We start from the raw sequence: 25,137 nt of genomic DNA on the forward strand, positions 1-25,137 counted from the left end.
TAGCAGGGGACTTTGACAAGAGTACAACACACCTGGCATGCTTCAGACAAGGTGCTGGGTGACTCTCATCCTTCAAAGTGGCCACATTGTAGTTTAGTGTCTTACAATGTACTCTATGATCTTGATCAAATCAAGAGGACATTACTGATAATTTATTGACCATAATCATGCTAACAGCCTGGTTCTCTGAGGAGGTGTCTATGGAGAAATGCTCCTGCCTGTGAGGTCTCAGGAAATCAGACCACACCAGGATAGGTGCAAGCAAAAAACAAAATGCACAGAAGTGCAGAGGCAATTTGTGGTTTTGTTCTTTAAAGCTAAGTTTGGAAAGCCAACATTTCAAAAAAACAGCCAATGGTTCTTGGGTACCTCAATTTTTCAGTGCCCAAATTAAGATATTCCAAAAGAACCGAGTACACAAACTCTACAAAGAAGGCCCTTTGGGAAATGCTTTAAAATGCCAATATGATGACTGGTGTCTTTGAAACCTTAGCCTAGTTCCTTAAAACATGCAAGAGAGAAAATTATTAGGCTTCTAATATTTGGGGGGGAGGGAGTGTTTAAAGGAGAGCTGCCATTGTCAACACAGATGTTCATTTTCTGAATATGTTCACAAGAAATGGTCTTTAAGAAATAATTATCTAACCTCTGAAAAATCAAATCTCTTGATTACTAAGAAATTGCATCACCTCTTGCACTCTTTGGGCCTACATTCAGTTGGTGACACTTCTTTTTCATAGCTTGAAACAACAGTTTTCAACTGCAAGCTGCAGAAGCAAACCAACTGCTCATAGGGAATTGAATAGGTAAGCTTGGAATAAGGAGGGCTGAAGACCTGAAATTGCAAAGAAATATAAAGAAGAGTAATTTAAGGTAAGCCAAGTTTGTTTTCAGTGAAAGAGACAAACTGGAGAACAGCAGGACAGACATCTTGAATGGCAGGGGAGAGGTGGGGCTTCCAAGCCCTCCTTGCTCATTGCTCTTTTTGTCTTTTCCAACAATTAATTAAGACAGGGGGCACATTGGCAAAAAAATAATTACAGTACTGATAACTTGCTAGACACAAAAAGGATTAGGTGAAACTCAGCCAAAGATAGCCTTGAATCATGACTCAAAAAGCTTTAGATGTAGGAAAACCAAAGGAAATCTGATTGCTGCTGCCTGTTTTCTCCCACTCCAAATAAAAGAGGCAGATGGTTAGGAAGAAGAAAGACAAAATCTTACTGCATTGCTGCTATCATTTTAACACAAATAGATAAGGTTTCTGCAAAGCAGATTTCTATCAACTTCTCAGAGTTTGGAAAAGAGGAAATTATGATGACAGTGAGTGCTAAAATGGGAGTTTTTTAAAGGAAATAACACTGAAAATTAGAAACAGTCAAAGCTGTAACCAGAGCTGAGCTGTATCAAAATGAAATTGTTTTCATTTTCAAAGAAATCTTAACTAAGTGCTCAGATGCAGAGGGAAAACACAGGAAGAATAAGCTCTTTAAATCCAGTGTTTCCAGTTTTCAATTTCTGTTACCGTTCCAAGACTAGATACAAAATTTCTTTCATTAGATTTTATTATTCTTTCTGCACCACTAACAAAACTAGAAGCCAAATTCCAATTACATTTTGTTCTGATATGTACGAAAATGGTAAATTGTCAGGTATCACACTGTAATTGCTACACTGACAGAAAATCTTTATTCCATGTGGCAACAGAAACCAGTTTTTTAAAAAATATAATTGTTATTATTCATTTAATGCATCCAGGGTGAAACCACTCTATTTTAGGCAGTGTATATTCAGTAAAATGCAATCCCTGCCCAGACAGAGAAGGGATGTAGAAATAAATCACTTTGAGCAGCTTGGTAAGTATTGCTGGGGTTTAATGTTAATTTAGCATTTCTGGAGTTATTTCTAACTGTGATAGGAAGTGAAGGTCATGCCATGTATGTGTTTGTGTGAATTTAATGCAGCTGTGTATAGCTGGCTACCTGCCCTAAGACTTGGTCTTTGTTTAGAGGGACTGCATTGCACTTTTTACCTGCAACCCCACATAGACATAAATAGTCTATCCAAGGCCTATAAATCTTCTCCATTTCAATGGACAATTTACAGTCATCACAGAAGAAAGCCTGTAAATCCTGAAACCTCACATTTAAGTTATCATGAGAACCTAACCACATCCTTGCATACTAAGCATAACAAAAAAGCTCTTGTGAAGAAAATGAGAAAAAAATATGCAGTTCAGATAAGAAGACTCTGATTGAAATAACAAAAGAGAAAAAAATGCTACATTTCTTTTTAAGGCTGTCTACAGGTGTTATTTTACTTGACAATGGCAGCCACTTAGGACGAAAACCATTCTCCTGCACGTTTTGCTACCCAGGTCTGGATATCTGGAACATATATCAGGCAAGAGGCTGCCTAAAGTGATTTTCTATAGTGAAGAGGAAAACTCAGGAGAAAAGTCAGGAGAAGCTCAGGGCAAGTCATCAGCTCTAGGGCATCAGCTCTATAACATGGCAGATGTTTACCGAGTCCTGTAGAAGATAAAATGCAGAGATGCCTTCAGAATCTATGAACAGAGCAGAAACAATATTGCACAGTGCAGGGGCACCACATGGAAGAGCACACACAGTATTGAAAGCTCCTGACTCCGGACTCCTGACACTTGCAGGAGTCAGCAGTGTGCTGGGAAAATGCTGCAGCTTTCCTGGCAAGGAAAGCCACAGGAAATGAAATTTCACAAGCCGAAGTAACATACAATTCCATCAACATTACTAAGTAGCTGACATGCATAAATATATGTCTTTAAGACCTCTTTGTCTAATAAGAAGTGCACTGCAGTATTATATGCCTTATCTCTCTCTCTCTCCCAGAAACATTTGCCATGACATTTCCCGATCAAAACGTGCACTGAATCTTGATCACAACAATACAGCGCCAGATGTGAGCTGACTTTCACTACAGTCAGAAAAAAATTCGAAAGATTTCACAGTACTACATCCACAATCTTGGAGAATCAGTAGGTACATTAGGAACAGACCCCTTATGGACATGGATGATTCAATTTACTCTGTGAAGTAGAAATCTCTTCTTCAGGACTGATAAATGAGACTTGTAGGTGGACTGTTAGCAAACTGCCTAATTGGCAAAACAACCAGATATGCCAGTAAAAAGACAAGGGTGAGATGGCAGTGAAAGAATACAGACATCTATCTGCAAGCCACTCATCCTCAGCTTGCTTTCTACCCAAGGGAGAGAAACTGGCACCTCCTAGGGTGTGAGTCATCTCATGCTGGAACAGCCAGGCAAAGTAGGTCAGATGAATCACACCTTCAAAAAGCTTTTCTGTATTCATTGACTACACATGCCACTGGTTTAGATGGAGATGTCTAACAAGCCTGGTCATTGGCAATTAAGCTGAATAAATAGTTCCTGGGGAACAGACAATAATAATATTGTCAATTTGCACACAAAGAAAATAGCTGTAGAACCCACTTGGAGCTGAAAGTCTTTTACTGGCATGCCAGCACCATAAAGGTTTTTATTAAATATGTATTTTGCTTTTATCCATAAGTAAGTCACCACAACTCAACTTTTTACCTGATCATCATTAATATCATGTGTCAGGTAAAAGAACTGGTGCATGCAGAGGATAACTGATTTTTTTACCCTGAGACACTACTAAGTCAGGAGATTTATAAATGGTCATTTGCTTACACATTGGTGCAAATATATCCAAGCTACTTTTTTTGCCATTTTGAATACATAAGGTGACATTTTGACTCTGTTAGTACTGGGTTTTCTTTTTCCATTTATGAATGAACATTTTATAAAGTCCACAACTGCAGGACTAGTTTGAAGAGGTCTGCAGCTCAGACACTGAAAGAAACATTGTTCAAGCGAAAAATCAGTATGAACAGAATGCTTGAAAACAGTATGTAAATGTAAATATCAAGGGTCTGAATTAAGGCAGCACAGGAGCTTCTGACATTTCCTGTTTCCATTTATTAACACTCAAAAGGCAATCATGTTGTTCAACACAGGGAAAAACGTGTTGCTTCCTAAACAAACTGGGGAAAAAATCAATCCCACCAGGCATGAGCATCAACGATTATCACAGCACTGAAACAAGGGGAAACACTGAAACACTGGAACTGCTGCTTTAGGGAGGGGACTGACTGCTAAAAGGAACAGATCCTCATCTCTGCAAACTGCATGCAGAGACACCATACCTCACTTAGAGGTCTCAGAGATATTTACTGATCCTAGAGACATGTGAAATCCAGTTTTCCACATCAACTCAACACTGTAGAAAGAAGTGTGCATAAAAAACATCTCATTCTCCATTTTATTTGTCTTCCCCCAGCCAGGCATGCACTCATGTAAAAGTCTTCTCTGTCTTTCCCCCAAAGTGGCTTCCCAGCCCAGTGCTTGCCTTGGACACATATAATTCACTCCATAGTAGGTGGTATGGGACTATGTTTCAGATTTGTGATGAAAACTGTTGACAGCACAGTGATGTTTTGGTTACCATCGAGTATTGTTTACACTGGGTCAAAGCCTTTTCTGCCCTCCCTTCTGCCCATGACTGAGAGGGCTGGAGGCGCTCAAGGAGTTAGTTGGGACGGGACATGGCCGGGACAGCTGATCCCACTGACCAAAATGATACCCCATACTAAATCATGTCACATTCAGAAATAAAAACTAAGGTGTTGGGACTTGCTGGGACTGCTTTGCCTCGGGAAAGGCATTGTCCCACTGGTGGTGAACACCTGGAGGTTTTGCAGCAATTGCTTTTCTTGGGTTTGTTTCCCTTTTGTTGTTGTTGTTACTTTTTAGTTATTAAAGTGTCTTTGTCTCAACCCGCGATTTTTCTCTCTTTCACCGTTCCTTCCTTCTCTCCCTATCCCACCCTCTGGGTGGAGAGGGAGCGAGCGGCTGCGTGGCGCTAAGCTGCCTACTGCGGTTAACCACGGCAGCCGGCCCTATCTTCCCTTTCGGCTGACATGATTTATCCCGCTTCTTCGTGCTCCCCGTGCCACTCGCATCCCTCGGGCCAGCCCTTCCTGGCGCCCAGCAGAGCGAGCGGCGCTCCCCGCACGGCCGGGCCGCGCTGAGGGGCTCCGGGCACACCGCGGGCCCAGCCCGCTCCCGTACCCGCGGGGGCAGCCGCCATTTTGCCGCAGGGCGGCGGCGGGAGCGCCCCACGGGCGGTGTTGCGGAGCCGCTCCCGGAGCCGCCGCCGTGCCAGGCCTCGCCGCGTCCCCCGCCGGACTCACTGCTTCTGCCTCTCCCGCCCCAGCTCCAGCGCCAAGCGCTCCGGCTCTGCCGCCCGCCGCCTTCCCCCATTGCCGCCGGCGCTCGTCCCGCTCGCATCCCCCGCGTCGCCGGCGTTGCGCGGGGTGACGGCTGCGAGCCCGAGGGAGGGGCGCGCTGAGGCCACCCCAGCCCCGGATCGGGCACCTCCAGTCCCCGCGGCTCTCCCGCTGCCCAGAAAGAGCAGAGAGGGGAGACGGGCTCGGGCGCTACCGCCAGCACCTGCCCCGGCCTCGACGCGCGCCGCCCCATCCCGTCCGCCCGCGTTCGCAGCAGCGCTCGCCCGCCGCTGCTGTGACGGCCCGCGTTTGACGGGCTGTTCTGTCCTCTGTCCCGCGAAATGCCCAGCATGTGGCTCGGCAGCACCAGAAACGGATGGGGGAAATAGGATACAGCTTTGGTCCAGTTAAGAGTTTCGACTGTGTAGGCTGAACTGTGTGCTGAGCTTTTCATGACCTAGGGAAACACAAATGTGTGCAGATTTTTAAAAATGTTTCTTCTGGAGGGGAAATAGCGTGATTTTAAGTAGATGCTGTGACCCACATGTGAAGGCAGGCACAGTGCGGTGGAACCTGGCCTACAGCGTGACCAGCCCATCTTTTAGCACTCTCGGTAATTGTGATCTGTGCTATTTACAAATCAGTGTGTAAGACCCTAACTTGAGACAGGAGAGTCCAGAATAATCTGCTTTAATCATCATCACTGATCAAGTCAATGGTGTTAGTCAGTATATATTGGGAAATACTTTAATTGTCTTACATGGTCTCAATTGAGACCATGTAAGACAATTAAAAATGTTTGATGTTGCATTTTTCAAACAAGGAGTTTCACATCAGTTCATGGGTTTCTCAAGGTAAATCTTTATGGCGTGAGTTAATCAGATTATTGCTGTACAAGTGGTATAACCTCTGTCAGGTTCTTCCTGTCACCTTCTCTGGCTGCTTCAGTGCCAGCTTTTGACATTTGTGCAACTCTACAGTGAGCCAGTACAGCTCCTGAAACATTGAAGACTTACATAAGGGAAAATGTTTAATGTTTACAGTTTCTGCTGGTTGGTGATCCGAAGTGCCTTACCAGCTGCACAGGAAAGCACCAGATTTGATGCAAGGGACAGGGTGAAACTGGGAGCAATTAGTGCACCCGTAGATCAACTCACCATTTCACAAGACTTAATGCTTACTAAAGGAACTATCTGTTCACTTTCCCAGGAAGGGGGTGAACTTCAATTTTCCTTTACTGATATATTATTAGAAAGGGTGTGTTTTTCTCAGTTCAAGTAATTCTGTTGCATGAGTGGCAAGCCAAATGCCATAGCCCTACCACTTGCTGGGTAACAGAGGCACTAATTTAGAAGTTTAAAATATGGGTTACATATTATCATTACTTTGACATAGCATAAACCAGTATTGCCATCCACAAAACAGTCCTGAAATGTTGTGAATCGTAATCCTAAAGTGGGAGTGTGTCACATTGGAATTGCCCAATCTAATGCCTTACCGATACTGCAACAGCAGGGCACTAATCCAGCAGGACCTAATGAATGGGAGTACAACGGTAGGATGGAGAGGGAAGATTGATTCAAAGAGGAAAAAGTAATTTTAATTTCACTTGTCTGATATACAAGACTTCTCCTCTTGAGCAGGAGATGATTTTTGAGTCTCAAGTTATAAATTATGCTGTCGGCTAATCAGTGAATTACCATTTTTGGTGTGGGTTGAATTCAGAATTTTCTGATATAATTTAATCAAGAAACAAATTTAGAAGAGTGCTGCACTGTAACTGCATTTAAATTTAGCTGCTCATTTTGCTTTCATGTATTACTGAATGCTACCTTTTTAAGATTCATATTGAAAACACATTTCATAACAAACCAGTGATTTAAGTAATGACTTGGACCTAGGTTAGCATTCATAACTCACTGACTGTACTGAATATTAACAGCAAAGGTTTTAATCAGTAACCATTTTTCTTGTTACAAGTTTTTGTGAATAACTGCTTCAAGAGTAATGTAACCAGCCTGATGAATTGTTCTCAATGGGTGGGCACATTCAGAAAGCTCAGGAAGAGACCAGGAATCAGAAGTCTAAGAACAGAAGGCGCAGGGGAACTGAGGGCTGTATCCCTGCCCACAGCATACTCTTTCTGACCCAGGAGACTTTAATTTGACCTCCTCTCCAGGATACTTTCAGGTCCCACCCTCACCCAGGGATTACTAGGTGTCTCAACCGTGTAAGCTCTCAGGAACCAGGTCACTGTGCACATAAGGATGAGCACAGACCACACTGGCTGGGTTGGTACAGCACAGCAGGTCTAACTGGGTGCTTCGCCTGATCGTTTGGGAACTGGGGTGAGAGAAAAGGAAAAGTGTCTTGTGGACTGAGGTCTTGTGTGAGTGTCTGTTCTGGGGTGACTTTATAATGCTGAATTGTATCCCCATTCATCTGTTCAACCCAGACATAAGTTTTGCACCTTTAAGACTGGTTCCGAGAGTGAAGCGTGGGAGAGAAGAATGGAACTTGTTATCAGGGACAGCCTTTGCTCCCCCGCATCCTGCTCCTGGACTGTGTTGTCTGCAGCACAGACAGATGGCAGGAGAGAGCTTTCCTGTGGTTTTTAGTTTTTAGCTAGTTGAGGCAGAGGAGTTCCCTGGACTGTGTTTTTTCTTTTTGAAGTTTGAACCTGCTCTGGACTGAAGAGCACTGGGAACTTGCACCTGTGGCCCACCAGGCTGTGCCTGGACCGCAGCATTTCCAGTGCTAGAGACTGATAATAAACTGAGCGAGCCCAGCTACAGCCCACGAAGGGGACTTTCTTCGTTTGTCATCTCTTTGGAGCAGCGAGAGGTTTTATTGTTTAGTATTGTTCATTTTTTGTGCTGGTGAATGCTTTGCCTGTTAAATAAACAGGTTTTTTTCCACTTTTCTCCAAGGAAACCTTCTCCCGAACCAGCTGGGGGAGGAGCCCCAGCTCCTCCAGAATCTGCTTTCTAAAGGAACCCTTTTGGAGGTTTTCTCCCAAATTTGCCCTAAACCAGGACAATGTGTAAAACTTCGAACCTTCAGTATTTTTAACAATCAGAGCAGTAACATAATAACACTTGCAACACTAAAGAATTTTCCTACATTTCTTTATTCCAAATAAATTGGTTAAAATTAGATATATGGATACTGCTAAAGGCATTGTCATTAAGGCTTTTAATGGGTTGAGTTCAAAAATTTTAGTAAGAACAGTTAGAAAACTTGGTCACAACACAATGTGTTCTGAAAACAGAATTTTATACTTAAATATGTATTTATGATATGTAAAGGCATTAAACACCTTAAAAGCAAGGTAGACCAGTTGCTGAAGGCATAAATTAATTTTTACAAAGAAGTTATTTCTGCAGCACCAGTAACTAAGGTATGATGAATGGCTGTGTGGGCAAGGGGAAACTTGTGGATGTAATATATTTTGACTTTACCAAAGACTTTCATGTAGTCTCCCATCGTACTTTTACACCTGAACTGGTGAGTTCTGGATTGGATAACTGGTTCATAAGGCTCCTGGAAAACTGTCTGGGCCATCAGGCTTGAAGTGTGGAGATCAGCAGTATGACTGCTTGACTCTGGGATCAATACCTGAGATTCCTGACTGACAACCTGGAAGACTGAGCACCAACTTAGCAAATTTGATGACAGTGATGAGCTGGGAGGAGCAGTTGGTATGCAGGAGGAAAAGGGCGACCATTCATGGGTAGGTGTACAGCCTGGAGAAACCCAATGAAATTCAACAAAAATCAAGTGCAAAGCCCAGTATCTGGCTTGGATAAAGCCCATGGATCAATAAGGCTGGAGTAGTGTCTAGAATGCAGTGTTGTAGAAGACATAGCCTTCCCGGTAAAGAAGCTGCCATGAGCCAACAGCAGCTTACAGCAAACAAGGCTGAAGGGCTCCTGGGCTGCCGTAGCAAGGGCATGGCCAGGAGCCTGAGGGAGACAGTTCTTCCACTCTGTTCAACACATGCTGAAGTGCTTAGCTTTTGACTCCCAAACAAGTGCCAAGGGCTGCATTAGGTCAGGAACTTGCCTTTGTTCAGGCTGGAGAAGAGATGGCATAAGGAGAGCTTAGTGCTGTAATTAGCTATGTAACAGAAAAGTCTAAATAAGATGGAGAAGCCAAAGTTTCCTCCAGTGTGCATGATGGAAGGATATGCAATAGAATGCACCTGCATTTAAAAATGTTTGGCTCCGTTTAAGGGGAAATATTGAGCAGAGTCAAGTTGGGTAAAAGTTGCCCAGAAGGGCTGTGAAGTCTCCATCCTTGAAGATAATCACAACATGAGCAGAATTGGGGCAGATACTGTGCTCTAGGCTGGACCTGTTTTGAGCAGGAGGAGGATTACAGACCAGGGGCTCCCTTCCAGCCCTCATCATTCTGTCATAAGCTGGTCAGCATGTTTTTTGTAGTTGAAGGTAGGTTTACCAATTCTTTTTAAGGGTTTAGGGATTTATTCAGGGAACATTAAAAATAGCCTATTCCAAGTTGGTTTTAAACCAGCATTAAACAAACCAATCAAACAACCCTTGGAATCTAGAAGTATCCATTCAAATAGAGGGGTTTACATTTGAGATAAGAACCATAGTTTATATCTACACAATGATGAAAATTCCAGAGATGGCCATTGCTTAGAATGACTTAAGGATCATTGAAAGTAATCCTCTCAAGACAAGATTTGAGACCAATATTGTAGCAAAAAAGTCTTTGAATAAATTTGGAAGTAAGAATGCCTTAGGAAATCACATAGCAGCTAATACACTACACGGCTTAGTAAAATTTCTAGGACTTCCATGTATCGAAACATGCTCAAAGAAACAAAACCAAGCTATGAATAGAAAGCCAACCTAAGACAGGAGGTTTTGGGAGCTTAATATATAAAAGGGAGAGCTGAGATAAGGCAGAAAATGTGAGAAGGCTGTCATATATGGTGGAAGAACTGAGGAGAAGCCTATGGAGTTGCTACCCTGGGCCTAAGAAGCGGCAGGTGAAGCGAGGTAAGTTCAAGCATCATACTATCAACTGGGAAAATTAACTAAACTTTGGAACAATGTAAAAGGGAAGATCATGGATATATCACATTACAAACTGTAAAATGGGGTAGGCATCATTCAAAAAATAGTTTTAATCCATTTTGAAAGACATACACATGAAGAGAACAACAGCAGGTTAAGCCGGACACCACTACCTGATACTGATGGCATTTAAATGTTTTTCCTCATTGTACTCCAATGTGGTCTCTTGAAGACTGTAACACCTTGATCTTAACAGTTGTTTTAATGGAACTTTTTGCTTTGATGGTTTATAGATGAAACTGAACAGTATGAGCTATATGCAAAACCTTGAAATGGGAGGGAGAAAGAAGATAAAAATATCTATATCCCTATTGTAAATACAGCTCATAGCAACAAAAAATGCTTTTGCTAGTGTTAAGTCTTCAGCAGACTTTAACTGGTTACACAAGCTGGCAAGTGGCAGACTATAGTAACAAAAATTGTTGCAGTGTACTTTGGATGGAACTTATTAGTTTGAAATATTCAAGCTCTAGTTGATGAGCTTGTTTATACTGTATATATATCCCAATACTGCTATTTTATTACTTCTGAACAAGCCCTAGTTCTTCCACTTATGGATCCATATAGTAGCTTCATATCATAAAAAGGTCAAGCACAGATTTTATCTTTATTTGCATAAATCAAAGTTACACTTCAAGTGGTTAGATCCTTTCACATTTTTCACCTTAAGCACACACCTACAGTAGCTACCACAAAATATGCACCTATTACCATTCTAACAGACTGTAGTTGTTACTGTATTTTTTCAATCTTCTAAAAATATCACTTGCCAACAACAATTTATTTTCTCCACCTACCTGGAGAAAGTTGTTTCTCACCTAAATGGAGATAAGTTGTTAAGTTGTTGGAATTCTGTCTGTTGCAGGTCCAGCCAATATTAGAATGTGCAGTAGCTTTAAAACTCAATAGTAAAGTGTTAAATAAGTAGCAGTGTCAAAGCATCTCAAGGATTTAACATCTTGAGTTATTTTATACTGTGGAACAAATGGGATGACAAATCTACACAGAAGTGTCTATTCTACACAACTCTTCATTAAAAGGGTTTGTGTTCATTGTCTTTTTCAACACTTCACACCCTTGTGCAACTATCAATTTAATGAAATAAAGATGATGACCATTAAAACTATTTGTTCAAACATTAGGAGTCTTCCATTATGAAGTCATGATATATAATCTGAATCTTTCTGGATCAGCTGAAAAGTACAGAATGCATAGAATTTCCCAGTGCCCTCTAATATTTTCACAGAAAAAAACTTTAATTTATGCAAAACCATACTTTTATCCTCTCTACACAAAAAACCTGAATTTCAAAGAATCTTTGTATATTCCTCATGAAGTCAACTGGAAAATGCATTTTTCTAGACCTGAAAATACCCTCTTTTAGAAAAAATACTTGGTATCTTTGGTTTACTTATATGCTGGATGACCAAAAAAAAAAGTTTGAAACAAAATGACTACCTAATTACCTGAGGTTCATCTTTCATTTCTCCTAGCATGAACTTTGTGTAAGATCAGCTTTTTTGTAGGTGAAAAGACAAATTCTCTATGAAACAATGAAACACAATGCTTATATTAGTAGTGCATATTAAATAAGACAAGGCTTGATTAGTAAAACTAATTCTTAAGGATAGTTTTAAAGCCAAAACTGGAAATTTTACTTATTCCAGAATTAGCAATCCTACTCTTTCTGTATCACCACCTTCTTTATAAATATAAAGTGTTACAAAAATATTCACAATAGTATTTCTATAGTAATCTATTACTCCATATATTATTTTGAAAAAGTGCTTAAAGATGCAAGTATATGAACTGCAAACTCATATCCTTCCAGTTGCCTAAAGCCCTGATCCAGTTGTTTAAACCCCTTGTTCTGTACTGAACAAGGAGGTGACAACTTTCATTTTTCCTCTTACAAATGCTCTTCCTACTTTTCATTTGCCTGTCAAATTAAGTAACAGTTGCTTGAAAAGTACAGTGTGACTTATGTTCAATGTCAGATGAGCAGTGTAGTTACTTCTAAATAGGAAGTTTAATCTCTAATGTAAGGCTCTGAGAAGTATTTAATTGCTTTCATTTTTTACCCTTCTTTTCATTATCCAATACTTTATATTCATCTAGCACAGCATGGCCAGTTTCCTTTGCAGTTCTCTTTACAACAGATTTGATACCAATATTTTCAATGTTAAATGCTGTAACACCAACATTGATTGCAGAATTCATAGCGTTGTCTGTAGCATCACCAGCATCTTCTCCATACCTAAGGAAAGACAGCACTTTTGTAGATTTGTATACTTAATATTTTAATCTTCACAGGAATTCTTTTGAGAGGTAAAATTCAGGCATTACCAAGAAAAAATATTAAGCACAGTGCCCAAATATCTAAAGAATAAAATTAAAATTTATGAAGCCATTTGAATAAAGGCTGCTCCTCTATCAGATCAACTGCTCTTTGAAAATACCAATATGCTTCTACTCTTTTTCTTCAAGAATGCTTCCAGTCTTTCTCCCTTTTTTCCCTCTAATTTTGAGAGTAAAAAACCTATTTATAGAACGAAAAGAAGGGAAGGGAGAGCAGTTTTGTGCAATCACTAAAGGTTCTTTTTCACCTTAGTTCTTAGGTTAAATTCCTACACTCTCTATATAGAAAGCCAACTATATCCTGGGCTGCATCCAAAGCAGCATGGCCAGCTGGCGATTCTGCCCCTCTCCTCTTCTCTTCTGAGACCCCCACCTGGAGTGCTGCATCACACAGAACTCCAAAAGGGTCAACAAAACTATCTTGAGGACACAATGAAAATTATGAAGTGATAAAACCCTTTTGTCTCTCCCGTGGGTTTTGAGTCCAGCTTCTTTGTGCTTTAGTGGGCAAGTTGGCAGTCTCGGACTAAGGACTCAATATGCACAGAGAGCACAATGAAGGGAGGACAAGAGTACAGTGAGAGCAGTAACTCCAGCTGTTCTGGGTAGCCAGACATTTCTCCAGAGAGCACTGCAGTCAGACAAACCAGGGCAAAGGGAAGTATTCCTGGCAGCATCAGAATCCCAGCAGTCAGCAGTTACCTTTTCCCTTTGCTTGTTATGACAAGAGGTTCTTTGAGGACCTCAAGATAGAAAGAAGCAAAGAATATCAAAGAATCCAAAAATCTATAACATATCAGTACAGCAGTCAGAGCACGTGGCTGGAACTAACAATGAGACCGAATAAAAAGAATTTGTGGTTTTTGTGTTTAGCATTTAATTCTCTGATAGAGCAACAGCCTTGAATCATCAACATTGGATTTGCAGGTCAGAGAATTAATCTCACAGCAGAAGTACGTGTCAGTTTGATTAGTTTGTCAATTTGATTATTTTCCCATCAGGAACATCATAAGCCAGTATAGCATCAGTAAAATAAGTAACCTCATTTAAAGCAGGATTGTAGCTTGTCCAGTACAGTAAAAGAAACAACTTCCTAATGTCTGATCACTAATTTTTTTAGTTTGCCTGCCTGAAGTACATAACATTTAACTCTTTTTTAAAAAATTGTGCAGATATATACACTGCATTTATTCAAATAGTTTTAAAAAAAGATAGTAGCATGGGACTTTGCAGACACATTCTGAAGCTACTTTTTCCCACCCATTCTAATCAACATGCATATGATAAGCATCTCTAAAATTCCATCCACAAGGATACTGCAGCTAAATTTTAGCCAATTTTTTTTATTTAGAGACACTGATGGTGCTCCTTTAGCTTTGTTTCCATTAAGTGGAATTTAGCGCATTCACTGGTATTTTGAGTGACAGATATCCTTGTCACTGAAATAAAAAAACAGCTTACAGAAGGGAGATTATGTAAAATTTTAATCTAATTATAAGGATAGATTTTAAAGATTCCGTATCAAATATTTTCAATCATATTGCAGTTAGCTGTAACTGGTAGTTACTTATTGTTTTTCACTCTTAGTGTCTGTTGTCTGCTGATCTCCATATTTCCTATATTTGTATCTAAAACAAAAACAGTAATGTGAATTTATGTGAAATGAGTACCAGTACAATTTCTCCTGACATTCCTACTGCAAACAAACATTAGCAATAAACCACAACTGACTAGAACTTTGCTATTTAGTCTCCTATTTGAAATGCGTCACAACACAACCCTGAATGCCAATCTGCTTAATACTGTATGCTGATGTTTATCTTGTTACCATTGGCATGTAGCCTGTATGCACTTTCAGCAATCCTTTTATATATCTCTTTTGCTACACTTATCACCAATTCCATTTAAACTGCTTGCTTCTGCTTACTCTTCACTTTCTGTTAAATCTATTGCCCTTTTTGTGAGGGATGCATTTCATGTTTCACAGTTATTTCAATATATTCCATTATTCTCCACAGCATATTCCAGTGCATGCATACAGCTTTCATCCTTCCATCAATTTAGTATCATCATCTTAATCCCAAATGTTATTGTCCTCTTCCCCCATTAACTTCTTCTAAGAACCTCTTTATTTTGCAAGTGAGGCTGTTCCATTATTACTATATATGCCTTAGATTTCCTTACAAAATTTTATTTTTTTGTACTGCCTTGCTTTAGCCAAACCTGCTGATAGAAAAGGTTCTTTTATTTTTCATACATTTAGCTAAGTTTGCATAAATTCAGGATTAGAGCTTAGAGGTTTAAACCAGTAATTTTTTTTCATAATGGTATTACACAACAGAGCAAAGATATAAATTTGAACATTGTTTGTAAGAGAGCCTGAAGCTGTAATACTTCTAAAAAGAACTAAAAAAATACTTCCTACAATCATTTACTCATTTCAGATTTTTGCATACAAGAGGTGCTCATTACTGTACACCATCTTATCACATGCTACATAAGTACAGCAAAGGAGGCATTTTAGTTAAACTTCCCTGTGCTTTCATAAGCTTTTTTTGCGAGTATTCAGAGGCAATAACAGTGTGCTGTAGATGAAAACAATAAAAACATAACTTACTTGTATTTGACCGTTTTTACAGTCTCCGTTGAAACACTTTTAGCAATGCACTTCGCTGCACTTTCTAAACCTTGCCACACTGTTGAAAACCCTGTAGAAACAATCAGCTTATTTGAGTTCATTCCATTAAAAATATGTCATTAAAAAAAGTGTAAGGAATTTTTATTACCTTGAACTCCACTTGCTGCTACAACCAGAGCACCATCAAAAGTAGATTTGCCATCTTTATCTTTCTTTAGCGATTCTGGAACTAACTTGCTGCCATGCTTCTTCACGTGTGGAGCCAGCTCCTTTCCAACACAGCTCGCTATAGAACACACCCCTTCAACTACCATAAAACAATAGTATGCAGGTTATTTAGTGAGAACATAGAACATCATTCTTTAAAAATCTTTAATCATAATTAACAGGAAGTTTCAGTGAAGTCTTAAGTGATGTTTCTATTTAAATATGCTTATATGAAAGACAGACTTTAATCCACATCTAAGTGCCCAACTGATACAAAACAACTTTATTTTTCAGGTTCTACATAGCTGCAAATCCTAAGAAACATGTAATGTTGGCCTTGTGAATAAACAGTCATATATACACATCTCACACTCAAATTTCAAGAAACTGTTTTCACTGCTTTGTTAGCACTAATTTGTAGACGGAGAACAAGCTGCTGCTTTCCTGACTTGTCTTCTGTAGAAGTCTTTCTTACAAGCATTCCAACCCTTCAAAGTAGTTTTATAAGATCAGCACAATTTACTTTTAAACTTGGATGGGTCATTAGACAGTAAATATAAACATTATACACAAATAAATAACAAAATTAAATTACTGTGAGTTGTTAGGGTTTCCAGGCACCTCTGGCCATTTCTGACCATCCAGGCCATTTCTATTTTGATATTTATACATAGTCAGATAGACTTGTTTCAGCTGTGTGTTAACAATATGCATACACGCATTCTCTTGTTACTGTATGTTAGTAACCAGTGAGAGTAGAGGTTTAAAAAATATGGTTATCAACTTAAAAAAAAAAGAGACAACATTTTGAATTAACTGTCTAAAACTTTCAAAAGCATGTCAAACTTTAAACTATACAGACTATTCTTTTAGGAAAGAAAAGGATGTCTCAAGGCCAAATAATATGTACTAGTCTTAAAGCACATCTCTTGCAGGAGATAATGAGGCACAAACTACTATCTCCAAATTTTATCAAGTCAGTAACTCCTCTAGTTTAGTGGCTAGAGAAACCAGTTTGCATTTTATGAAGACTTTATTATTTAAGGCAAAATATTACATTCTATGAGATGGAAATTTTTACCTAAGAACTGACTGACTTTCACAGCTCCTCCAGTAGCCTGTTTTGCTACGTGAAGTCCCTTTGCTACAGTTGGGTTGACTTCCACAGGCTTTTCTTCTGGTTGAATGTGCTCTCGCAGTTTAGAAGCTCCTTTGTGAATAGCTTTACCCGTGTATTCTGCTCCTTTCATTAGGCCCCAGCTTACCCAAGATGCACCTTCAAGGCAAAAATTGTTTTTCTTAGTATGTACAATTTTATGGATTGTGATTCCTTCAGCTATCCCCCCTCTGCCTCTGCAAAACAGGAATGTTTAGAAACATTCCTGACTGGAGTCTGCAATGATATTCTGCCCTGAATGGGACAGCACGGAAGTCCTGCAGTAATTTCTGCACCTATACCACCACTTTTTACATTCATTTTATTTAAGTTTAATACAGCCAGCCCACATCCAAATGTCATCCCAATACAGATATTCAGTTTTTCCATGAATATGCAAGCACCAGCTGAGTTAGAATTGATAGAACTGCACATCTCAATGCTATTAGCACTCAGGAAAACATACAAACCCAACCCTCTTGCTCTCCTAGCAGATTCATATATAATCAGCTGTTGGTCATCAGTATATTCCAAAGGTTCTCAGAGGAAAAAACCCACATATTTATCTGCAGAAATCACAACAGATGCCTACTGTAATATGTATTCATACAGGGGTAAACTGTTCTGTCACAGTGGTTTGAGTCCCAGCAGGTGATATTCTAATAAAGTCAAAAAAGAAGCCAAACTCATTTGCAATGAACAAACTGTTGGCAATGGATTTATATTCTGCCTGCTTTTTATAAAGCTCATCAAAGCATCCTTTAGAGAATCAACACTGGAACTAGTGAACAACTACTTCTGATCACTCCGCTTCTATCAGCACCCATGCATTTAGGTGGAAATACTGTTTAAATGTCACTAACATTTGTTTCAACACAAGTCCCCTTATTACAGCTGTACCTGACAAGATTCCATGGGCAACTTTCTCACTCCATTCTGGTAACTCTTTCTGATCTTCTGCTTCTTCAGGTTGTGGCTGGATATGTACAGTCTGAGGCAAGTGAATTGCATCACTAGAGGCTTCAGAAGGCTGACAAGTGAAAGCAAACATCTGAGCACCTACTTTGCAACATATCGTCAGTATTTCTGATTTACACATCCACTGTCAAATAGTACTAAAGTTGTGCATGCCTTGGGTAAGTGTACAGAAACTCAGGCTAAATTTAACACTCAATTACTTTTTCCACAAAAATTCTAGACATCCAAAAGCTTATCAGGCAGGTCAACTTTTTGTACACTTTTTTCATCCAGCTACAATGAAAAGGTTTGCTTGCCAATGCAACCATATGGCCAAATAACTAAGCTGGGAAAATTTACACTAGTAGTTCACCAGCAAAACAGATAAGAGACTGTCCATCTCTCATTTTTATCTTCTCAGACAGAAGTCAATTCTGTTGTTATTCAGCATGGGAACTGCAGTCTCTGGTTAGAGAATGCAGCTACACTAAAGGAATGCAGCTGTTGAGATTGTTTTGTTCCTCATTCTTTCCTCCCAAATTCAAAAATAAAGGAGATTATTCATGCTGTTTGCTGTCGCTGCTTTTTCAGACTGGCACAGCCAAGGAAAACATCAAATTGTGTACAAATACTGACCCCTATTTAAGGCTGGGTGGACAGGTCCTTTGTTACTTCATGTCAAACTCTACTGTTTCTGGAGTAGATATTAATCATTTAAACACAGCAACCACTACCACAGGCTGCTTAGCACTTCTAAAATGTGTAACATCACTTTACACAGTTTACAGACAATGTATAATTAAACTTTAATTAAAGAAACCTAAAAAAATTGTAAGAGGTTTAAGTTTTTGTTAAATGAACTTTTTCAATGTAAGAGTAAATAAGCCCCTCAAGCATTTCAAAGATTGAAAGCACTGCTAGTGCAGAAAGAAAAAACATTTTTGTTTAGTCTAGAAGAGTCTAAATGAGAGCATTTATAGATTAAACCCACAGGCAGATGAGAATACACAATACAGAACAGTATTTGCTATTACAAGGAATTCTTAAATTCCCCTGAAATATTTACTGGAAATAAAAGCAGGGTATTGCACATGTTGAATGTTGTAGTACCAACATTAACAGGAAAGAGTAGATGAAACCTTAGGAGGTTGCTACCCAGAAGGTTAACAATGTATCAGCGACATGTACTACATCATCATTTACTGCTTCACAGCAATGTGAAATCTTGGTGCTCAAGAAATGTCTTCAGCACATGACCATAACACTCTGAGGGCTGAGCAGGAGAAATTACCTCAATGAACAGCTACAGGTAAAAACCAAAAAAAACTATTAAAAAACCCAAACTATGTTTCAGATGTAATTTAGTTACACCACAGGCTGGGGCGTAACTAAAGTCAACAAGACTTCTAAGATCTACCCTAAGGAGCAAAAATGGATTCTCTAATAAGACAGGGGGACTCAGTATTGTAATTATATTAAATATAGTTGTCAATTAAATCCTCATGATTACTATGTAAAACAGACATTAAATGACCATCAGAGTAGGCTTTGGAATACTTGTGCTATATCACAGTTTTTAAGATTTCAGAAATATGCTGATTTGAAATGTGGCAAGCTGCAGTAACAGAATTGGTGTTTGACAAGAAACCAAACAACAGCACAAAAAAGCCATCCAACAAAAAAATAACCACAGGACACAGCACACACAGCTGCTGTCAATCAAATCAGCAATTCTAACATGCATTTCTGTGACTTTTTTTTTTTTTTTTTTTTTTTACTATAGGATTTTGGAATGTCCTGGGATTTACCTGGACTTTGTGGCCAGACCTCTGTTTAAATTTATCTTCAAAATGTGCTCTCATAGTTGCTGGGAGCTCTGAAGGTAACCCTACTCTCTCATGGGATCCTGGCACCTGTGACAGCGCATCAGGGAACATTAACAAAAACACACAGTTTTAGGAAAATATGGAACTAATAAGATATCCACTTTGTACTACTTCTACGCAGGAAAAATGACAGGATTTTATCCAGTGAGCAAATATCACATAATTCTGTAGTACTTTCCTCTTTTAAGTAAAAGCTAATGGCCTCCTGTGCTAGTGAAATTCCCTGCTGAACTCACCAGATTTACACCATAACCGAACTCTCCCCTCATGGGATGCCCCAAACGGGTCCTTCATCATCAATGAATTCAGCTTTCGGTGATTCAACAAATTCTTGCATGAAAAGATTTAATCATGCTATAATCTTTTAAGTAGTTATTGATCACCACTCTTCCTGAAATCATGCTCCAGGGCTCTTCCAGTAATATTTTCCACTTTATTACAAATCACTGAATTTTATTGCACATTTTTTAGATTATGGGGGGGGGGGGTTTTGTTTGTTTTCTCTACCTGTCAATATCTTACTGCAATAAGGCACCAGATTTATCTACTTTGAGATCCCACTGGAAGGCAGATTTCTGAGGTACATACTATTTTCACAGATGTTCTCTGAAGTGGCTTAACATTTTTGAACTGTAAAGATGTTTGGGCACAATATTCCAATAATGCCATCATCAAAACTATGCAGAGAGTTATATGCATGTACACATAAGGAAAAGCATGCTTTCTCCTGAACAGATAATTTCATTTTGGGTCCTGTGTTCTCTTTCAGAAAAATAGAGAAAGTATAAAAAATTGTCTTGAACTCTGCTCTGTGCTTACAATTTAGTATTTTAAAATTTCTTACAGATGAGCTTACCACTAAGACAAAAATCTGTCACTTTACACAACTAAATGTAAATGTGAGAATATATTGATGATTTATACCTTTCCTTATTGGCTTATAACAGACTGCCCAGAAATTTACCTGGATTCGTAGGTCAGACATCTGTTTTAACAGATCCTCAAACAGCTCTCTGTCAGCTGCTGGAAGTTCTGAAGATAGCACTACTCCCACGTAGGATCCTGGTATCTGGGACATTGTGTCGGGGAACATGTAGACCCCAGTATTGCAGCACAGAACAGGAGACTGGGTACACATCAGAGGATACAACCAGTCACAAACCTAGGAAAAACAAGTACAAAGAATCAAAGGAGGCTTTTAAAAAGAAATATAGGCAGAACATACTGAAGCACACCATAAACTTGATTTTCCATAAAGTTTCTAGTGGAACCTTCTAGTGAAAGGTTCCCTGCTGATGACAGCGGGGATGGAATTAAATTATCTTTATGGTCCTTTCCAACTCTAACTGTTTTATGATTCTATGATGAAAAATAAAAAGCCTTATAACATCTTGAAAAAAAGAAAAAAGAAAAACAATCCCCATGTGATTCTGGAACTATCATTCTTGATTAGTTCTGACAGTCCAATATAGAGAAAATATTAATTTTCACAGGACTAGAATTCAGGCTGGTACTCTCTTAAATGAGGTCTCATCTTGAGGCCCAAATGAAAAGACATGCCAAATAAGTCAGGATTCACAGTGCCTGGACCACTCTGCAGATCTCAGGACAGGTTTATATGACAGGACAAATAAAAATGCATGGCTGTCACTGGCCTACTATTGAAGACACCTAACATGAGTGGAGCTGATCCAGCAGACCCCAAACCAGCCAATCTTAGCTGTAACAAGAAGATCCAAAGTCAGAATCCAGACCAGAAATATTATGTTCATTACAGAACATGCCCACATGAAGAAAGTAAGGACTGAAAAAGTACAAATAATGCATCTTTTTTTATCTGTAGTTCTGAGTCTGGATTAACATGGACCCTCAAATTTCAAATTATCAGCTGTAACTGCAATACTTTATCACTAATTGAAAATGAAGTGGGTGGCACCTAACCCCATTCTATCCTGATTTGTTACAACAGGTGAACCAAAATGTCTTCTCTATGTGACAAAATAAGTCAATTTTATGAAATGAAAAGACATGTTAAGTCAAGTCCTTTACATACTAGAATTCACCAGAACAGTGAGCACTTGAAAACCTTGGGAAGACACAGAGGTGCTTTTCACAGAAAGAACTGTAGAAGTGTGTACCTGCAGAAAACCATTTCTGCAACACCTGTAACATCCTTTGTTTTATCACAGGGATATTTAGGCTCACAAGGGCAAGAACCTAAGATTTCCTGTTAGACCTTTATGACAGTTCTCAAAATTTTAATTAAAAGAAAAAATTATTTTCCTGTTACCTGAAGAAACGCTGGTGGACGATTCCGAGCAGCTTCACTATCTGTATCCAAGAACTTGACAATGCGCAGATATCCAGGATATGAAGGAGCACTAACCTGCCCATCAGGAGTCACAAAAAATATCTGTACTCCTTGGGGAATCAAGATCAGCTCATCTGCATCCACTCCCAGGTTTTCCAGGGGAGGTGGCTGAGTACATTTGTTGCTGTAGTAGTCCTCACTGACAGAAGAAAACTCCCCAGAGTCTGTGCCGTAGGACACAGTAAAGTGACCATTGGTAGCTTGAGGAGTATAGGCAGGAGGTGCTTCATTTGGCAAACAAAGAGGTTTTGCAGATGGACTCATAGCTGGAATTTGCCCCTGACTCACAGCTGCAACACTTCCATCTGCTGCAGGCAACTGACTTGGAACAAACAGAGAATTAGGGGGAGGGGGTCTTTCTGGCTTTTCTTTGGAAGGAATGGAGGGGTATAACTTGGGCACCCCAGGAGGGGCATCCATCATAGCAGGAGATGCTTGTACTGGTGGGGTGTTTTGCTCTAGACTGCCGAGTCGAGCACGAACATTTTTCAGGGTCTCTCTCATCTTCTGTTGCATTTGCCTGGCAGACTCCCACTGGGACCCTGCACATGCAGGACCCTCTGATGGAATGCTAACTCCTCGGAGCAAGTGGTTAAGCCCTTGCTCATAGTAACTTCTTGCCTCTTCCTTCTGACCCAGTTCATCTGTATTCAGTCCTTTATTGATAAAAATAAATGCTTTCCTGTACTCTTCATGAATGGCTTTAATATTTGCATCTTCTTGCATAACCGGATCCCGCAGTTGTTCCATTACTGCAAACTGGAATAAAAATCAATAAGAATATACAGACAGAAAGCCAAACAATGTTTACCTTAGAATAAAATGTCTGCTTAATGATGACTCTACTGCCTGTATTAGCAGAAATCTATCTAGTTGCTTGGAACAGTGTCTGATATGTTATGGTTATCTCCTAATAAAATTCAGATTCAGCTGACATGATTCCAAGACAGCAAGGAATCTATAACCATCAAATCTAGTTACATCACAGATATTTATTTCTTAAAAATCAAACATCAGAAGAACATGGACATGCCTGATACTACATTTTTCATCTTCAAGATCAGTATCAAACAAGAGGAATAAACAAATAACTTTAAAAGAATCTAACTTTCCCAAAAACATCTCTAAGGTTTTAAAAAATTCAGTTACCATTTTGTCTATTTAAATAAAAGCTGAACTTACAAACAGTACATTTCCATTTGAATAATTTAAGAGAAAGCACTCAACAGATTTTTAGATCTCGATCAACTAACATCAACAAACAAAACAGTGAAATACTTTGACCAGCTAAAGCTGTGCTTTACAAAATAAAAGCATGGAATTACTTATTGCCCTTACAGTGCTTATAGAGTGAGAAAAGGCAATTGGTTTTTACAATCCTTCCACCCCTGGCGACAAAATTTGGAAGTACCAACATGTACAAAAGTTTGCAGGTTCTAGGTCTGTTTCGGAATGTATTCCTCAAACTGCCTGATGTATTTCAACTGAAGAGCAGAAAAGAATCCAGTAGGCTTGTTTGAATTCTAAAATGTGTTAACTCATTGTTTTAACTGTACACAGATTGTTGGTCTTGGCCAAACACAGGAAATACAAATAATTAATTCCAATGAATTTGGGTTTAGTTTGTGGTTTTTTGCTGGTAGCCTTGAGAGGCATTGTCAATTCAGGAAATTCAGGCAATTATACTAGAAGACAATAATGACTGTGGACAACAAAAATGGGATACCATATTAAATTAAAGAGCAGATATTTTCAAGCAAAACCATGATTCTCTGCTGTAAAGGAGATGAATGAAATGAGACATCTGTAAATCACAATGATATTAAGCCACAGAAAACATGGGGTTAAGTAAAATACAAAGTGCAAAACTGAAAATACTTCCATTACATGGGCAGAAGCATTAATACCACCATACAGAGCATTGGTGAGAATTCACACACTGAGCCACATCCAAGAAGATGCCAGAAGAGGAGGAGGTGGGCAGGTTTTTTCCCTGATGAATCAACCACTCTTCCATAGAAAGGTGTAGGTTTGGCTTACCAAGGCAATACAACAAGGCTAAAAGATTGGATTAGTCTCTACAAATATATTGGGTGAAAAGAAGAAAGTAAATCAATAATAGTAAATAATTACTTGGAAAGAAAAAAGAATTAAACCCAAACTTGTAATAAAATCCTGAAATAGTACCTACATTTAAGTTTACTTAATGTCTCTTGTTTTAGATGATCAACAAACTAAAAAAAAAATAAACTGGAAAATATCCTTCCCCTACTCCAACACAAACAGAGAAACTTACAAAGCGCAGGTCATGAAAAGATTTTAAAGAGGCAAAGAATACTTTGTTCTACCCCCACATTCTATAATGAAAATGCAGACAGCATTTAGGTAACTGATGCCTCTGCAGTCACACAACAGAAGTGCCATGTAATCTGGGAGGCATCTGTTTTTATGATGCTACAAAATCCAATTTCATATAAAGTCAAGATGTGTGGTTTCAGCACAATAACAGATACATAGCTCAGAATATAGCAGAGGTGCTTGAGAAGGCAGCCCAGTGGAGTGGGTCAGCAGCAGCTTAAGCCACCAGGTTCACTGCCCATCATGTAGCAAATTTTGGGCTGGAGAGGAGAGTTTGCTGATTGACTGTTCCTAAGAGGATCAGCATCTTTAAGCTAATGAACAACATTGTCTTAAGTGTGTATTTACTAACCACCAAGGACATCACCTTTAGAAGTTAAAAGTATGCTCCTGACAAGCACAAGAGTAAACAGTTAGAGTAAAAGCAATTGTAAAGAACTCCTTACAAAGTTGTGAAAATAGCTGGATCCTTACAGCAAAAAAACATGGTGACCACATCACTGTGTATCAATAGTTGTACTTACTATTGAAAAATCCACTTTTAATTAGGCTATGAATATGAAAACCAATTTAACAGTAAAGATTCTGATTTGCGAATTTTAGGACTCTGTTTTGAGAATTAAAACACAGAAAATGTTTAGAAGATTAAGAAGGACAGACAAGTATCATCACCATTTACTTTTCTATTGAGCAAAATGTACTGGTTTAAGATTTTTAGTGCCAGTATCCCCAAGCCTGTATAAAGTCCTTTCTCAAGGTTTGAAGTAAATGATTCATTGGTTTGAA

The 25,137-nt window shown here is 39.1% G+C and overlaps 2 protein-coding genes across 6 annotated transcripts in view; both read right to left on the bottom strand.

Annotated features, from left to right (window-relative positions):
* CCDC169 (coiled-coil domain containing 169) overlaps nt 1-11,904 on the bottom strand; it is a 36,769-nt gene extending 24,865 nt beyond the window's left edge. Inside the window, 2 exon segments of the mRNA XM_059840300.1 lie at nt 5,277-5,668; nt 11,887-11,904. Coding sequence (XP_059696283.1) covers nt 5,277-5,668; nt 11,887-11,904 — 410 coding nt within the window.
* SPART (spartin) overlaps nt 10,452-25,137 on the bottom strand; it is a 50,143-nt gene continuing 35,457 nt past the window's right edge. For 3 of the 5 annotated variants that reach the window (XM_059838871.1, XM_059838870.1, XM_059838872.1), the window contains 8 exons: nt 21,913-22,752; nt 20,587-20,784; nt 19,545-19,649; nt 17,680-17,809; nt 16,705-16,899; nt 15,565-15,723; nt 15,396-15,486; nt 10,452-12,677 (listed from right to left, as the gene is read on the bottom strand). In XM_059838871.1, coding sequence (XP_059694854.1) covers nt 12,491-12,677; nt 15,396-15,486; nt 15,565-15,723; nt 16,705-16,899; nt 17,680-17,809; nt 19,545-19,649; nt 20,587-20,784; nt 21,913-22,743 — 1,896 coding nt within the window. In that variant the 5' untranslated portion in view covers nt 22,744-22,752 and the 3' untranslated portion in view covers nt 10,452-12,490. Of the gene's footprint in view, nt 12,678-14,330; nt 14,407-15,395; nt 15,487-15,564; nt 15,724-16,704; nt 16,900-17,679; nt 17,810-19,544; nt 19,650-20,586; nt 20,785-21,912; nt 22,753-25,137 lie in introns of those variants that run through there. The other 2 variants (XM_059838874.1, XM_059838873.1) reach the window with 2 other exon arrangements.

This window comes from Haemorhous mexicanus, chromosome 2 (assembly GCF_027477595.1).
Source record: "Haemorhous mexicanus isolate bHaeMex1 chromosome 2, bHaeMex1.pri, whole genome shotgun sequence".
Classification (NCBI taxonomy): Eukaryota; Metazoa; Chordata; class Aves; order Passeriformes; family Fringillidae; genus Haemorhous; species Haemorhous mexicanus.